Consider the following 14,280-nt stretch of genomic DNA (forward strand, 5'->3'; position numbering starts at 1 on the left):
TCATTGTGCACCGCACTCTGACAACCCCTCACTTGCCCAGACCTCTGCTCACTGGCTCTTCACAGAGGGGGAGGCCCTGACAGCCACAGAGTCCAAACATCTTCCTCAACCCACCCCCCCCACCCTGCTCTTTCCAAGAGCTCTGGTAGTGGTTAACCCTTCCTTGCTGGGGCTCGTCAGAGCCTAGTGTGCAAACCAGCAAAGGGGACAGAAGTGATGTGGAACCAGGGCTAGGGGTCAAGGACAATGGGTTGGGCGAAAAAGAAGTGTGTTTAAGAGCCCATGGTGGCCGCTGTGTGGCTCTGCTCAAAAAATGCCAGCCTCCTCCAGCTGCTTCCGCAGGTGTCTCCAAGTGTTCGCTGTCCTGCAATGGGTCTTCTTCTTGGGACTAGGTGAGTCCCTGAAGCACTGGACCTAACCTCCTCACGCACACCCGGGGCTCTGCTTCCCCATTACTACAAAGGAGGGAGGTGGGGCAGGATCTCTGGGGTCCTTGAAGGAGTGAGGAGGAATTAGGTGGGACAGGAAAGGGGGACAAAGGAGAAACCTGGGACTTAAACACCTGGGTCCTGAAACCCCTTCCCCATTGTCCAGCCCAGGTGTGCCTGGCCTTCCTGCTCCTTGCACTTCTAGGCTGAGCCTAGATATCAGTGGTCCTCTACCTGGTCTGGCTCTATGGAAATAGGCACACTCTGCAGACAGGAGGTTGCCTATCTGCCTGGGTCTGCGACTGGGCCATCTGGAGACATTTCCGGGACTACTTCCCCATCTCAGGGAGGGTCCCCAGGAACCCGGTGCTGGGTTGGGGTCAGGGATACAGAATAGACCCTTCCGATCATCATCCCCAAAAGTCCAATCTTGTCGTCAGGGTTGAGTGTGCATCCTCTGCTCCCCAGCTGGTTAAAACCACAGAGTTGGATCCCTCCCACAACTATCTCTTCGGCTTCCACTCTCACAGCATCCTGGTCATTGGAGGCTTCAGCAACTTCTGCACAGAGGCCACGGGCTTCTCGTGCATCTTTTCCGGCCTCTGCCTGCACCAGTTCATGCTGCCCTGCTGGTTTCATCTTCCTCTCTTTCAGGACTACATCATGTGTAGTGGAGAGGAGTGGGGAGCCAGAGCTTGGAGCTGTAATCCCTTGTCACCTCTTACCTGCATTCCTTCCTTCTGGGGGCTCCTGGTCCCAGCACTACCTTCCTCCTCTCCCTTTCCTCTCCTCTGGGGGACCCAGGCATCAGCCCCTCACCCCTCCTCAGCCTTTGCCTTTCCCCAGGTTTGGTGTCCTCTGCCAAGGCCAGCGCAGCTTATCTGTTGCCGCGGCCTGGGGGCGGCCAGGTGGCAGTCCTGGAGGTAGGAGGGCCCCCGGAGGTGCTGGAGGCAAAGCCCGGAGCGCTGAGTCTGCGGATACAAATCAGAAGGGATTTGTCAAGCTGGCGCTGAAATACGGGTGAGGAAGCGCAGGTGGCCCTCGGGGCACGCCCCGGAACGCCCTGTGCAGGAGGAGAATAGCGTGCTCCCTGGGCCCGGAATCAGGCGTGTCTCTGCCTCCCCGCCCCCCCCCCCTCCCCGGCCTCTCTGGTGCCTGTCTTCTCTTTTGGAGAGAACGAGGTCTTCCAGCAGTTTCTAAACCCATCGGGCTCCTGGGTGTGGAGGGCTCAGGAAGGGTTGCAGCGGGTGCGGAGCGTGGCCCTGCCACAGTTTCACGGCTGCCTGGGCCTCCTCCTGCCTTTCCGCAGGCTCATCTACTCCGTGGGTGAGCCTGGTGATCCTCTGGTGCTCAGCCCCCTTGCATGCTTCCCGCGCCGGGTGGTGAAGGTCGCTGGTTGGGGCCCGATTGCCCGCCGCCTGTCAGCCACGCCGGCCTCACCGGCCTCGCCCCCGCGGCTGGCCTTTGACAGCAGCCGGGGCCGTGACCTCTGTTCCGGACGGTCGCTGCGGGCGGGAAGGAGGCCCGCACACAGTCGGGGCCCCAATCCCTGTGCAGCGGAGCCCCCGGCCCAGCCCGGCGCAGGTGGCCGCGCCGCACGCGCTGTACAAGGAGAGGCTCACCGGCTGTTCTAAGAGCACAAGGGGCGCTACGGGGTCCCGGCCTACCGGCGTCTCGTCCTCACCTAAGCGCGCCGCCGCCTCTCAGCACTTATCGGACCCATCGGTGACTGGGGAAAGGGATATTGATATTAAAGGCGAAACAGACCGTTGGTGTTTGTGTGTGTTTGTGCACAGCAGGGGAGGTATGCGCGCGCCCCCGCCGCTCTTGGCCGAAGCTCCTGGTGGCCTTGATACTCCGGGAGACCTTCAAACAGATCCCAGGGACGCGTCAAGGGCCTATTCTGCTTCACTAGAGATCAGACACTGGCTGGGGCCCAGTCCTCGAGCTGCCCAGCGTCTTCTGTCTTCTCTGCACAATAGTTCCCTCACCTTCCTCGCACAGCCCCTCCCTTCTCCCAGACCAGCCCTGCCGCCCTGCCGTCTTTGAGCAGACTCTGGAAGCTCAAAGATCAGTCTCAGAACAGCTTGGAGACTTCCGGGTCCAAGGATCTCCTCATCCACAACTCCCCGTGCGCGCACACGCACGCATCCCGGGAGGTCCCAAAGGCTCGACCCCTGGGCGAGAAAGCCTACCCAGGCGCCTGCGGAAAACCTTCATCATTTGTCCTCTGGGTCCTGGAGCCCTGCTGGCAGAGGGCAGCTACTGGGATAGGAGTCTCCACCTTCCTGCGGCCCTCCTGCACCATGAAAACCCAGCAGAAGCGGTGGCTGGAAGCAGTGTTCGCCTACCAATTCGTGCTCACTTTCCTCTTCATGGGTGCGAGGAGTGGGAGAGGCATGGGTGCCTGGGGTCTGCAGGGGGAGAAAGGTCGGGGGGCGGCGGGGGGGAAGGCTGGAGCTCCACTTACTTGGATGCCCAAGGGCAAAGAGAAGGGGAGAGGGTGGATGTAAGTAAGGATGGGAGATAGTTGGAGGATAGGCTCCCTGAGGGTGGAGGAAAGGAAGCTGGATGAAATGACTGATTTCAGAAGTCAATTCATTTTTCTTTCTTATCTTTCACCCAGGTCTTTTCTTATCCCTTCTTGTCTTCTACCTCCTCTTCACATCCTTCTGGCTATTCTCTGTTCTCTACCTGACATGGCTCTTCCTAGATTGGGACACACCCCACCAAGGTGAGTGCTGGAAAGAGGGCCTGTGTGATGAGAAATGGCAGCTCGGAGGCCCCAGGGCTTCTTCCACCCCTGTCTCTCTGCCCCCAGGTGGAAGGCGGTGTGAGTGGATAAGGAACTGGGCCCTGTGGAAACACCTAAGGGATTATTATCCTATCAAGGTGACTGGTTACTCGAGAGAGAGACTCTCTGCCTCCTCCCTCTCCCTCCCTTCTCTCCCACCTATTCACCACTCCCTGTGCTGGAGCCTGAGCCCCAGCTGCCAAAGCTAAGGCAATGGGGCAGGGGCTGGAGTGGTGTTCCAGAGTGGACCCCCTGTGCCCTTGACCCCATCCTAGGACTTTGAACTCCGCAGTCTGTTGGGGTGGAGGGAAAACACTTTTCCACAGGTGTCCTGACGTCTATGCCTTCTTCCTCTCGTTCTGCCCAACACCCCAAAGCTGGTGAAAACAGCAGAGCTGCCCCCTGACCGGAACTATGTGTTTGGCTCTCACCCACATGGGATCATGAGCATCGGAAGCGTCTGTAACTTCTCCACTGAGAGCACCAATTTCTCTCAGAAGTTCCCTGGGCTTCGGCCCTCACTAACTGCGCTGAACTCTCTCTTCTACGTCCCAATCTATCGGGACTACATCATGTCCAGCGGTGAGCCTCCAGCTGAGTGGGAGGAGGTACCCTCTGGCCAGGGTAACCCCACCCACTCAGCTCAGGGACCTGGCCTGAACACTGGCCAGGCCCACAGAGGGCATCACTGAATGTCCTTGCTGGAACAGATACCACAGGGTACAGTGACATGGGCATGGTGGATAGGGAGGTTGGAAGGAATGGGATGTGGGGCTCCCCCTTCAGATTCTAAAGGATGAGGTGAAGGGCTGGGGAGCCAAGGAGGAGGTGGTGACTACTCCCCACCTCCTCATACCTGCAGGAATATGTTCTGTGAAGCGCCAGAGCCTGGACTTTATTCTGTCACGGCCCCAGCTTGGGCAGGCTGTGGTCATCTTGGTTGGGGGTGCCCAGGAGTCCCTGAGTGCAATCCCAGGAAAACATCACCTCGTTCTCCGGAATCGCAAAGGCTTTGTACACCTGGCACTGAGGCATGGGTGAGTGCACGCCTGGCACTGAGGCTGGGGGAGCGCACGCCTGGCACTGAGGCTGGGGGAGCACACGCCTGGCACTGAGGCATAGGGGAGTGCGGTGCTGGTGCCCGGACCAAAGCTACTCTTCTTTTTTTTAAGATTTTTAAATTATTTTTATTTTTAAAAAGGTTTTATTTATTTTTTTAGAGAGAGGGAAAGGGAGGAAGAAAGAGAGGGAAAGAAGCATCGATTGGCTGCCTCTTGCACACCCCCAGCTGGGGATCTGGCCCAAAACTCAGGCATGTGCCCTGACTGGGAATTGAACCCACAACCTTTTGGTTTGCAGGACTGTGCTCCAACCAACTGAGCCACACCAGTCAAGACTATTTATGATTTTTAGAGAGAGAGGAAGGGAGGGAGAAGATCAGGGAGAGAAACATCAGTGTGTGAGAGATTGACTCTCACAGGCTGGCACTCAATCCACTGAACCACACCAGCCAAGGTCAAGTCTGCTTTTAATGGTTAGAACTCCACAGTGTGCCTGAGGGTGCACACTCTCTGTCTCTACACATCCAGGTCCCTGTAGGTCAGATTGTGTGTTCCTACAGTTCACACTGTGCCCTAAACCAGAGGCATTTGTGTTAGTGCTTGAGTTCACTCTGTGCCAAGCACTCTGACCACTTTTGAGGCTTCCTCTCACTCCAAGAGAGTAAAGGTCATGGTGCAAATAGCAGACTCTTCAGATCAGAAGCGTGGGGTTCAAATCCTTCTCTGACACTATTTGAAAAGCAAGCATAGGCACATTTCTTCACCTATGAAATAGTTAACACCTGTCTTGCAATGATGTGGTTGTAATAACTAGATGAGGAAATGTGTACATGGAGGTTGAGTATACAACCATTTCTCAAGAAATGTGAGTCCCATGTTCCATATCTTTCTTTGTAGCCATTGTCATTTTTTTAAGACCTTGGGGAGTGGAATCATGAGGTGTGGGGAGGGGTATGCTGTTCTCTGGGGCTCCAAGAGCTGCTGGTCTTACCACCCCTCTCCTCTATTGCCTCCCCTCCAGGGCCTCCCTGGTGCCTGTGTACTCCTTTGGGGAGAATGATGTCTTCAGACTTAAGGTTTTTGCCAAAGACTCCTGGCAGTATCTGTGGCAGATCACCTTCAAGAAGATCATGGGTTTTTCTCCTTGCATCTTCTGGGGCCGCGGTCTCTTCTCTGCCAACTCCTGGGGCCTGCTGCCCTTCCCTGTGCCCATCACTACTGTGGGTGAGTCCTCATTTCCAGGGAAGAAAGCTGCCATCAGCTGTATGGGCAGCAGAGGCTTCTCACCTCACCTATCTCCCCTCTCCCTGCAGTGGGCCGCCCCATCCCGGTGCCCCAGCGCTTCCACCCCACTGAAGAGGAGGTTGACCACTACCATGAGCTCTACATGAAGGCTCTGCAGCAACTGTTTGAGGAACACAAGGAAAGCTGTGGTGTCCCTGCTTCTACTCACCTCACCATCATATAGCCCTAGCCCTGCCCCTCCCCCCACCAGCCCTGAGCTCCTGACTCCAGTGCACTGAGAACTGCCTCCATCACCTATTGCCACATCTAGTCCTCCAATAAAAGCTAGTTCTCTCCCACCACTACTTCGAGGAATTGGATGCTTTCGGGGCTGATGCCCTCACCCTGGGAGTGATCATGCCCAGGCATAATCAGCTCCCATGCTAACGTGCTCCAGAGTTGCTGCCTTAGATTGGGTATCAGGACCCCAAATTCTTCTTCCAGTGAGAATTAATTCTGCTGCGTGAACTTGCATAAGTCTCTCCCCTGTGCTGAGCCCCTTCTCCCTCTGTAAATGGGGTCATCTGCTTAGCTAAGAGGCATTTGGACTGAGTTGGGCAAGGTGGCTGCAGGAGGGGTAGGCTTTGAAGATGAAGCAGGATTTAGGTAAATGGAAAAGATGGCATGGATAGTGGAATACTGTGAGAAAAGCTGAGCTTGGTCAAGGATACCTGACAGTATGGAGAGTAGAATGATCCCAGTAGTAGAAAAGATAGTTAAGTACATAGCTTGCTTCTGTACGACCTCCTCATCCTTTAAGTTTCCTTGGAGCTGGGAGATCAGATGAAGCAAGGATTTGTTTTACCAGCGTTAAGCCCTACCGCAAGCCTGCATTAAGTCACCATTTACTCGTTTGCTTAATAAGCACAGGACTGCAGTGAAAATTAAAGAATTAAGATTTAGGGGCTTAGAACAGAGACTGGCAAAATATAAGTCAAAGAGAGTTTGTTATCATCATCACCGTTATAGATATAGCACCAGTCAAATGAGAGGGTCAAACAGCCTAAGGGTCCTTATGTATTCATAGCATCCACTGACTTTTGTCAGTCCTATTGGTTGACTGGCTTTGTGTCTGTATCTAGGATTTAAACAACATTAACTTGTTGGAATATAACTATATTTAATCTCCCACTTTCCTAAAACTTATTCAGTGGAAGAAGTTTCTCTCGTCCCTGGATAAAAATTTTGGTAGTCCCATGACTTATCTGGGTCATTTTCAAGTGATAAATTCTATATTCACTTTAACTTAGTACATAGAAATAATTAGTTCATAATCAACACTTGGATCTTCATCTAGGGGTAGGAACAATCCCCTCTCCTGCAAGGGCTGGTTGCAAGTGGGCTTCCTGCTTGCCCAGAAGTGGCAGCTGGAGACAGCAGAGTAGAAAGGGGTTGAATCAACCTCTTCCCTCCCCCTCCCTTGCTCGCTACTGTTGCTGATCCTCATGGGGTTGAAGTGTGGTGCGGAAGAGGGAAAGGGGGCCCACAAATTCTTGACTGCACTGTCATAAGATAATAATGTGCTCTCTGGGCCTCCAGATCTTCAAAGTCTTTTCCCCCTTGGTACTCTCATGAATTATTTGAAGGGTTTTTTTTTTTTAAAGATTTTATTCATTTTTAGAGAGAAGGGGAAGAAGAAAGAGAGTGTTGCCTTTCGCAAGCCCAAACTGGGGACCTGGCCCGCAACCCAGGCATGTACCCTCTTCAGAATTGAACCAGCAACCCTGAGGTTTGCAGGACGATGCCCAACCCACTAAGCCACGCCAGCTGGGGAAGGGTTCTTTGAAGTTTTCCCTTTAAGGCCCCTCTCCAGCTTCTGCACTTTCTCTGTCTTATTATCTGTCCTGAGTTTTCTGCCCATGCACTCGATATATGTTTATCTGTAGGAGTTCTTTACTCTTCTAGTTTGCAGTGTGGGAAGAGCAATGGGAAAAAACAGCTCCAGCCTCAAGCATCCTTGGCTCTGACACCTTTAGACTGCAGGCCAGCCTTGAGGCAGCCACTTGTTTTTCCCTCTAGCCTGGGTGGAAGAGGGAAGCCACAATCTGGCCACTGGATTTCTCTGATGGACACATCCCCCACACGCTGGGACATATCAAACTCTTTGTGTCTTGAAGCCTTTTGTGACAGACCTTGTTGAAGTAATCCTTCCCTGTGAGGGCACGGCTTGAAGCAATCTCAAAGTCCTCCCCAACCCTCCCCTCCATCTCCAAACTGATTCTTGTTATGGATGAAGGGCTAAAGGGACACCTCTCAATCATTTGCTTGAAAAATGTGGCATGTGGTCTTGTCTGGACACTTATGGAATAGAGGACCTATTTACTGCATCTCCATGCCTCAGCCCAAACTTTAGTGTTAGCATCATGTGTGTTTTTCTCTGGGTTCTTCCTGAGACACAAACTTTGCCCAGAGGGGCAAAGACACAAACTGGCCACTAAGAGCTAAGGGTGCAGGGGTTAGATCACTCTGGGCCTTTCATCAAGAAGACACCTGCTCTTTTGTTCCTGTATGAGCAGTGGGTGCTTCTCTCTAGGGTGGTGGGCTTGGGCTGGATAGTAGGTAAGTCATGGGACCTTTGTGTGGGACTTGGAGACAGGGAAGAAGGGAAAGGTCCCTGTCCGAAATCCAAGATCAGTAAAATCACGGTGAAGGGAGCGAATTGGCCTGGGGTTGGAGAGGAATGAGAGCAGCCAAGAAGCTCAGTTAAGAAATGGTGTTGGCTCAGGGGCCAGAGATATGACCAAAAGGACAAAGTGCTCCCAGTTCCTGTGAAGCCAATAGGGCAAGATTCTCAGGAAATATGCCAGGTCTGACCTTGGAGAGAGAAAGAATTAGGAGGGGACATTATCCTCCATGTGGAAACATCTGTGTTGGAGGAGAGACCACAAAACAAACTATAAAGGTATAGGAAGGTCTAGATCAGGTTTCTATCTCTGGGAGAGAGACTTGGCACCCATATATGAGTATTGGGGATGGAATGTGGCCAGTAGAATGTGTTGTTACTTCTGAGGGTTGTGGAAAGACTTGCAGGGCAGAAGGAGACAAAAATGACAGCCCTGGACAATGACTGGTGTACCCTTCCATTAATATTCCTCCAGGGTCCCTTGGGCAAGGTGAGTGCCACCTCCCTGTTCAGTCATGCCACCTTGGCATCCTTGCTGACCAATGTGACAGGCCGCAAGCAGCCTCGCCCCACCATCATCCATCTCTTGAGGGTGCTGTCCTCTCCGGGCATCCAGCCCAGACTGGGAGGGAGCCCTAGGCGTCGGAAGCTCCTGCCATGACTCCCACGCTTCCCTGAGCCTCCCCAGGTGACCTCTGCTGTCATGCTCTGATCTTAGCCTCACTGAAGCAAAGGTCCTCTGGTCCCCATTTTCCTCCTGTCATTTTGCTTTCTAGACTTCCTTCGTCAAGCACCTTTTTGGGTGAGACTTGGTCTAAGAGGCTGGAGCCTCATAAAGAGGAGAGTGGAGTCCGGGTGCCAGGTTCGTGTCATAGCCCTCTCACCAATCTGTGCAGACCCCAGACCACGATGTCCGGACAATGGGTACGGCCTGCTAGGCTGAGCTACCAGGTGAGACACTCAGAAGGGCCTTTTGCACATCAATCAACTATTTCACCAAAGCTGCTGTCATACGGATTCCAACTAAATCTCATATTGGAACTAAATCCCCCAAACTCAATTGTCAGCTTGGCCGTTGAGCTAAACTTGGCTGATGGGGGTCAGCCTCAGACACCAACCGGCCACGCTGGAGCCCCCAGCAGGAATCAAGGCTCAAAACAGGATGAGCTCAAGCCCAGGCCCCCAAATCAGGGGGACTGTCCCTTCCAGTTCCTGCCTCCAGGTCCTGGGTTCTGACTAAGAAATGTGCCACATGGCTGCCCTGGTGCTGTGACAACGGACATTTATTGGGAACAGAAGTAGGACAGAGTTGGAAGGCATATATTTCAAGGGGAGGCTTGACAGAAAACCTGGGTCTAAAGACCCAACGTTGTCCATGTCCATCTTAGCGCCTCAGGGGAGCAGCAGGGAGAAGGACCCACAGACCTGGCTTTGACTCTCAGCTACTGACCCTGACCCTTAGCCAAGCCATTCAACCTTTTTAAACTTCAATTTCCCCCTGGTAACATGGGGCTAACTATTTCAGAGTTAGGGTTTTTTAAAAAAAAACTTTTTATTGAAACACAACACAGACACGTATACAGATCATAAGACACAGCTTGAATTTTCACCAACTGAATATACACAGGGTTATTTTGGGAAGTGAGTAAGATGCACGCAAACTCATGCGACAGCTGCACAAATGTCTTTGTGTTTAGGTTGAGGAAGACTGTCATCCACTGGCTTCCCACCACTCCCTACCCTTAATTTCTCTGCTGGGTGGGTACCCATTCATCCACAATGCAGCTGGAAGAGAACATTTGGAAGCCTTTTTGGAGAAAGAGGAGAAAAGTTAGCACCACAGAGGGCTGGGGTAGGGAGGAGCCCTCAGGACTGGTAGAGGAGTCAACCCAGCAGGCCAAAGATGGTTAGAGCAGGTCATTGTCGCTGTTTTGGAAGATCCAGACCAGACCGTGAGACTCCTGCTGGGGTCAGACTTGAGCCCTGTGCCATTCCTATCCATCTGCCACGTATGCTGACCCTAATGTGCTTTGGGACTCCCACCATAACCTCTCAGAGGTGGGCTCCTCCCCAGTCCTGCTGGCCCTTCCTTCCAAGTTCCACCCCGTGGGTCCTCCCCACCTGCTCATCCCTCTGGCACTGAAGACGCATCCTATCTTATCTGTGTATTCAATGAGCTCTGTATCCTGAACTGCCTGCCGCCACCAGTGGTTATCACTGCCCAGTTGCATGTTGGAGATGCTAGAATCACCTGTACCTTCTTCCTCTCTCCCCACTTTTCAGAACCACCCTCAGACTTCCTAGCCTCTTGTTTTTCTTCTAAGCTCTTTTTAGCTTCTTCCCTTACTCCATGCCTCCACCCCTTCCCTCTCCCATGGACTCCCTCTGGGACTACTCTTCAGAGGTCAGAGGTCTTGCCTCTCATCTTTTATCTAACACCTTCTCATGCTGTCAAGATGCTCTTCTTAAAACAGTTTCATCATGTCATTCTTCCTACTTGCTGTCACAGGATCCTCATTATTAGAAGGTGTAAACTCCCCAGCAGGGCATTTGAGGTATCCCACAACCGGAGCCCTGCCCAATTTCCCATCCACCCTTAACGTGACTCTCCTTCCTTAACTGGAGTTCAGTGCACCATCCTTGGAACTCCTACCATCAAGTCACGGCTCATCTTCAGTGTTCAGCACTTAATAGGTGTAGACTTTGTTAGACTTATTTGACTTCTCTAAGCCTTAGTCACCGACACCATGAGCTTTACACAGTGCCTGGCAGAGTGCTCAATAAATTTTAGCTATTTTCACTATCATTCCACAAGATCTTTTCCTAACCATGGCCATATTACAAGAATTACATTATGTAATCACATTATGTGAACCTGTTACCGGGGAGACCCGAGTTAGGGGACTCCCCCTCATGGGTTCTTGCCTTGCTTGCAAGAGAAGAATTTAGGTGAGAGACAGCACCTATAGTGGAAATGAGATCGCAAGTATACTTATGAAATACACACAAGCACGAAACTACAGGCAGACACCGGCTAGTCTAAATGCCTCATGTGTAGAGGAAATAAAGTTGTTCAGTAAGTTTGTTCTATACACTGGACCTCAAAGCTGCAAGTAGGTACCCAGCTAATCTGAGTGCACAGACTACTGGGGCCTAGGAGTTACATACCCTAATCAGTTTCTGGGTTCCCTCTCCTTCTCTCCCTGCCAGACCTTGGGACAGTTACAAAGACTTTCTTTCCCAGCTAGTGGAGATGATACACACAGAATTTCAAGGGCTCCCTTCCTCCTGCACTATCATAGTTTTGCTTGTAATGTTTGGAACACCTGACAATCTTATTGGATCAGGGTCAGGGATGCTGAATCAATGGGTGAGAAATGTCTCCCTTTTGTTCCTAGCCTACTGTTTTAAGTTCTTTATTAGATGGTACTGGGTAGGGTCCTGCTTCATTTCCCCTCTGACCACTCATTCCTGACTTCTACCTAACAAACCCTCACATTATGCAAGCCATTGTTCTGCAGCACCAACATATGGCTTGTTTATTACCATCTCTCTTATTAAATTACAACATTAAGGGCAGGAAGTGGGCCTTGTATGTTTTTGCATTTTGATTGTGTCTTGGGGATCTTGATGCCTAGTGCATGGTAAGTGCTGAACAAATGAAATGAGTCCAACAGACGTAGAGTAGAGGGAATGCAGTTTGCAGGTCGGGCCCTGCTTCAGATACCCAGTGGGGGTGGGAGTGAATAGGCATTACCTTCACTGAGCTGGAAGTGGGGCTGCATCCATCCTGTGAAGGAGGGGTGCTAAATTTGTTTCCTAATGCTGCCATAAAAAAAGTATTTCACTTGGAAATTTAAGACAGCAAAATTTTATTGTCACACTGTTCTGGAGGTCAAAATCAAGGTGTTGGCAAGGCTATGTTCTCTATGAAATCTTTAGGAGAGAAATTTTCCTTCCCTTTCTAGTTCCTGGAGTTGGTCATCAATCCTTGGCTTACAGCTGCATCACCCCATCTCTGCCTCTGTTGTCACATGGCATTCTCCCTCTATGTCTGTGTCCAAATTTCCCCCTTCTTATAGGATACCGGTCATATTTGATTAGGGCCCACTCTTACTCACTATGGCTTAATCTTAACTTGTTTATATCTGTAAAGAACCCATTTGAAATAAGGTCACTTTCATAGGTGCTAGGAATTAGGCTTTCAACATATCTTTTTTGTGGGACACAATTCAACTTACAAGAGACTTTTTTTTTCCATTGGAGTTAACATTCAATTTATTTCAGATTAATTTCAGGTGTGCAGCATAGTGGTCAGACAATGATATAGTTTACAAAGTAATCCCCTGATAATTCTTGCACTTACCTGGTGTAACCAAAAGCAGGTCTGGCTCCCTGCTGCTACAAAAGCCAGTATTCTAGAGGCAGGTGCTGATGTAAAGGAAAGAGGTTTATCCAGCTGGTGGCCGTCTAGGAGATGGGGGATTCACAGCACAAAGCCTATCTCCTAGAAGGATGGGGGGCTCATGTCTCAAATCCCATCTACACATCTCAGTGGAAGCAGGGATTTTTATAAGGTGGGAGAGGGGAACAGAACAAAAAGAACAAGGAAGGGGGCTGAAAAGTTCTCTACATGTAGATGAACACAGTCCATCCCTATAAGGCAAGTGATGGTCCAGTGTGCGTCATCGTGATTTAGTCATCCTGGCTTCATGTCATCCTGGCTTCATATCATCTGGGCTTCACATCATCCTGACTCCATGGTTGAAGGTCAGCAAATCTCCTGAAATTGGGATGCCTAAAGGTCAGAGTCTGTATCTTTTAAAGTTAGTTCCTAGAATTCTTATACAAACATGCTGTTCATATGCAAGCTACATATTAGTCAGAGTCTGCACTTATAGAAACAGCTACATATTAGTCAGAGTCTGCACTTACATAAACAGTGTAAGAAGAATGGGGTAGGTTAACAATTATCCACTGTTACACTGGCATCATACATAGTTATTACAATATTATTGACTGTATTCCCTATGATGTACTTTCCATCCCTGTCACTATTTTGTAACTACCAATTTGTACCTCCTAATCCCTTCACCTCTTTAAAAAAATTATTTATTGATTTTAGAGAGAGAGCAGGAGAGAGAGAGGAACACCAATTTGTTGTTTCACTTATTTATGCACCCAATGGTTTATTCCTGTAGGTGCCCTGATTGGGAATGGAAAACTCGACCTTGGCGTATCAGTATGACACTCTAATCAACTCAACCAGCCAGCCAGGGCCTTTCTTCATTTATTTTACTCAGTCCCCCAATCTCCTTCCCATCTGGCAACACTCAGTATCAGTATCTATGTTATCAGTATCTATGAGTCTGTTTCTATTTTGTTTGTTTATTTTCTTCTTTAGATTTCACATATAAGCAAGATCATATGGTATTTGTTTTTCTCTGTCTGACTTATTTTGCTTAGCATAATACATTCTAGGTCCATCCATGTTGTTGCAAATGGTAAGATATCATTCTTTTTATGACTGAGTACTATTACATTGAATATATGTATCATATCTTCTTTATCCAATCATCTATTGATAAAACTTGGCTTGCTTCCATATTTTGGCTATTGTAAATAATGCTTCGGTAGACATGGCCCATCTCTTAGCACAGCCACATCAAAATTACAACTAAAATATAGAACAACCATCACTCAGGACCATCAGAGATCAAGTTGAATGGAAGTCTGACAACTACAGAATTAAAGAAACCACATCCATCCAGTCTGGTAAGAGGGGCACAGACGTGGAACGGGCTGGTCCCTCACCCATGTGTGGTGGATACAAATTTGGGAGGGATATGTCTGGAGTGAGGGGTCCCAGCCCCATACCAGACCCCCTCTGCACCAGGATTCCATTGCCAGGAGCATAAGTCCCCACAAATTCTGACTGCAAAAACCAGCAGGGATTGAATCGGTGAAAGAAACTTCTGCAAGCAGTTCCTCTTAAAAAACCCACATATAGACCCACCTACTCAGACTCATTCCCTCTGGACTCTGGCACCAGGATGGCAGCTTGAGGGGCACAAGTGGCATACCGGGAGA

General features: G+C 50.3%; 1 protein-coding gene and 1 pseudogene across 1 annotated transcript; both read left to right on the forward strand.

The window, feature by feature from the left end:
* Positions 1 to 313: 313 nt before the first annotated feature.
* LOC129083445 (2-acylglycerol O-acyltransferase 2-B-like) lies at positions 314 to 2,116 on the forward strand (annotated as a pseudogene).
* A 118-nt stretch (positions 2,117 to 2,234) lies between these two features.
* On the forward strand, positions 2,235 to 5,751 carry MOGAT3 (monoacylglycerol O-acyltransferase 3). Its single transcript, XM_054589160.1, has 8 exons — positions 2,235 to 2,317; positions 2,482 to 2,807; positions 3,055 to 3,162; positions 3,250 to 3,320; positions 3,600 to 3,804; positions 4,085 to 4,259; positions 5,305 to 5,507; positions 5,597 to 5,751. Exons 1-8 carry the CDS (start codon positions 2,235 to 2,237, stop codon positions 5,749 to 5,751), a joined length of 1,326 nt encoding a protein of 441 aa, XP_054445135.1.
* The last annotated feature ends 8,529 nt before the right edge of the window (positions 5,752 to 14,280 follow it).

Source organism: Pteronotus mesoamericanus, unplaced genomic scaffold, assembly GCF_021234165.1.
Source record: "Pteronotus mesoamericanus isolate MK-2021 breed Mesoamerican mustached bat unplaced genomic scaffold, CSHL_Meso_final scaffold_167, whole genome shotgun sequence".
Classification (NCBI taxonomy): Eukaryota; Metazoa; Chordata; class Mammalia; order Chiroptera; family Mormoopidae; genus Pteronotus; species Pteronotus mesoamericanus.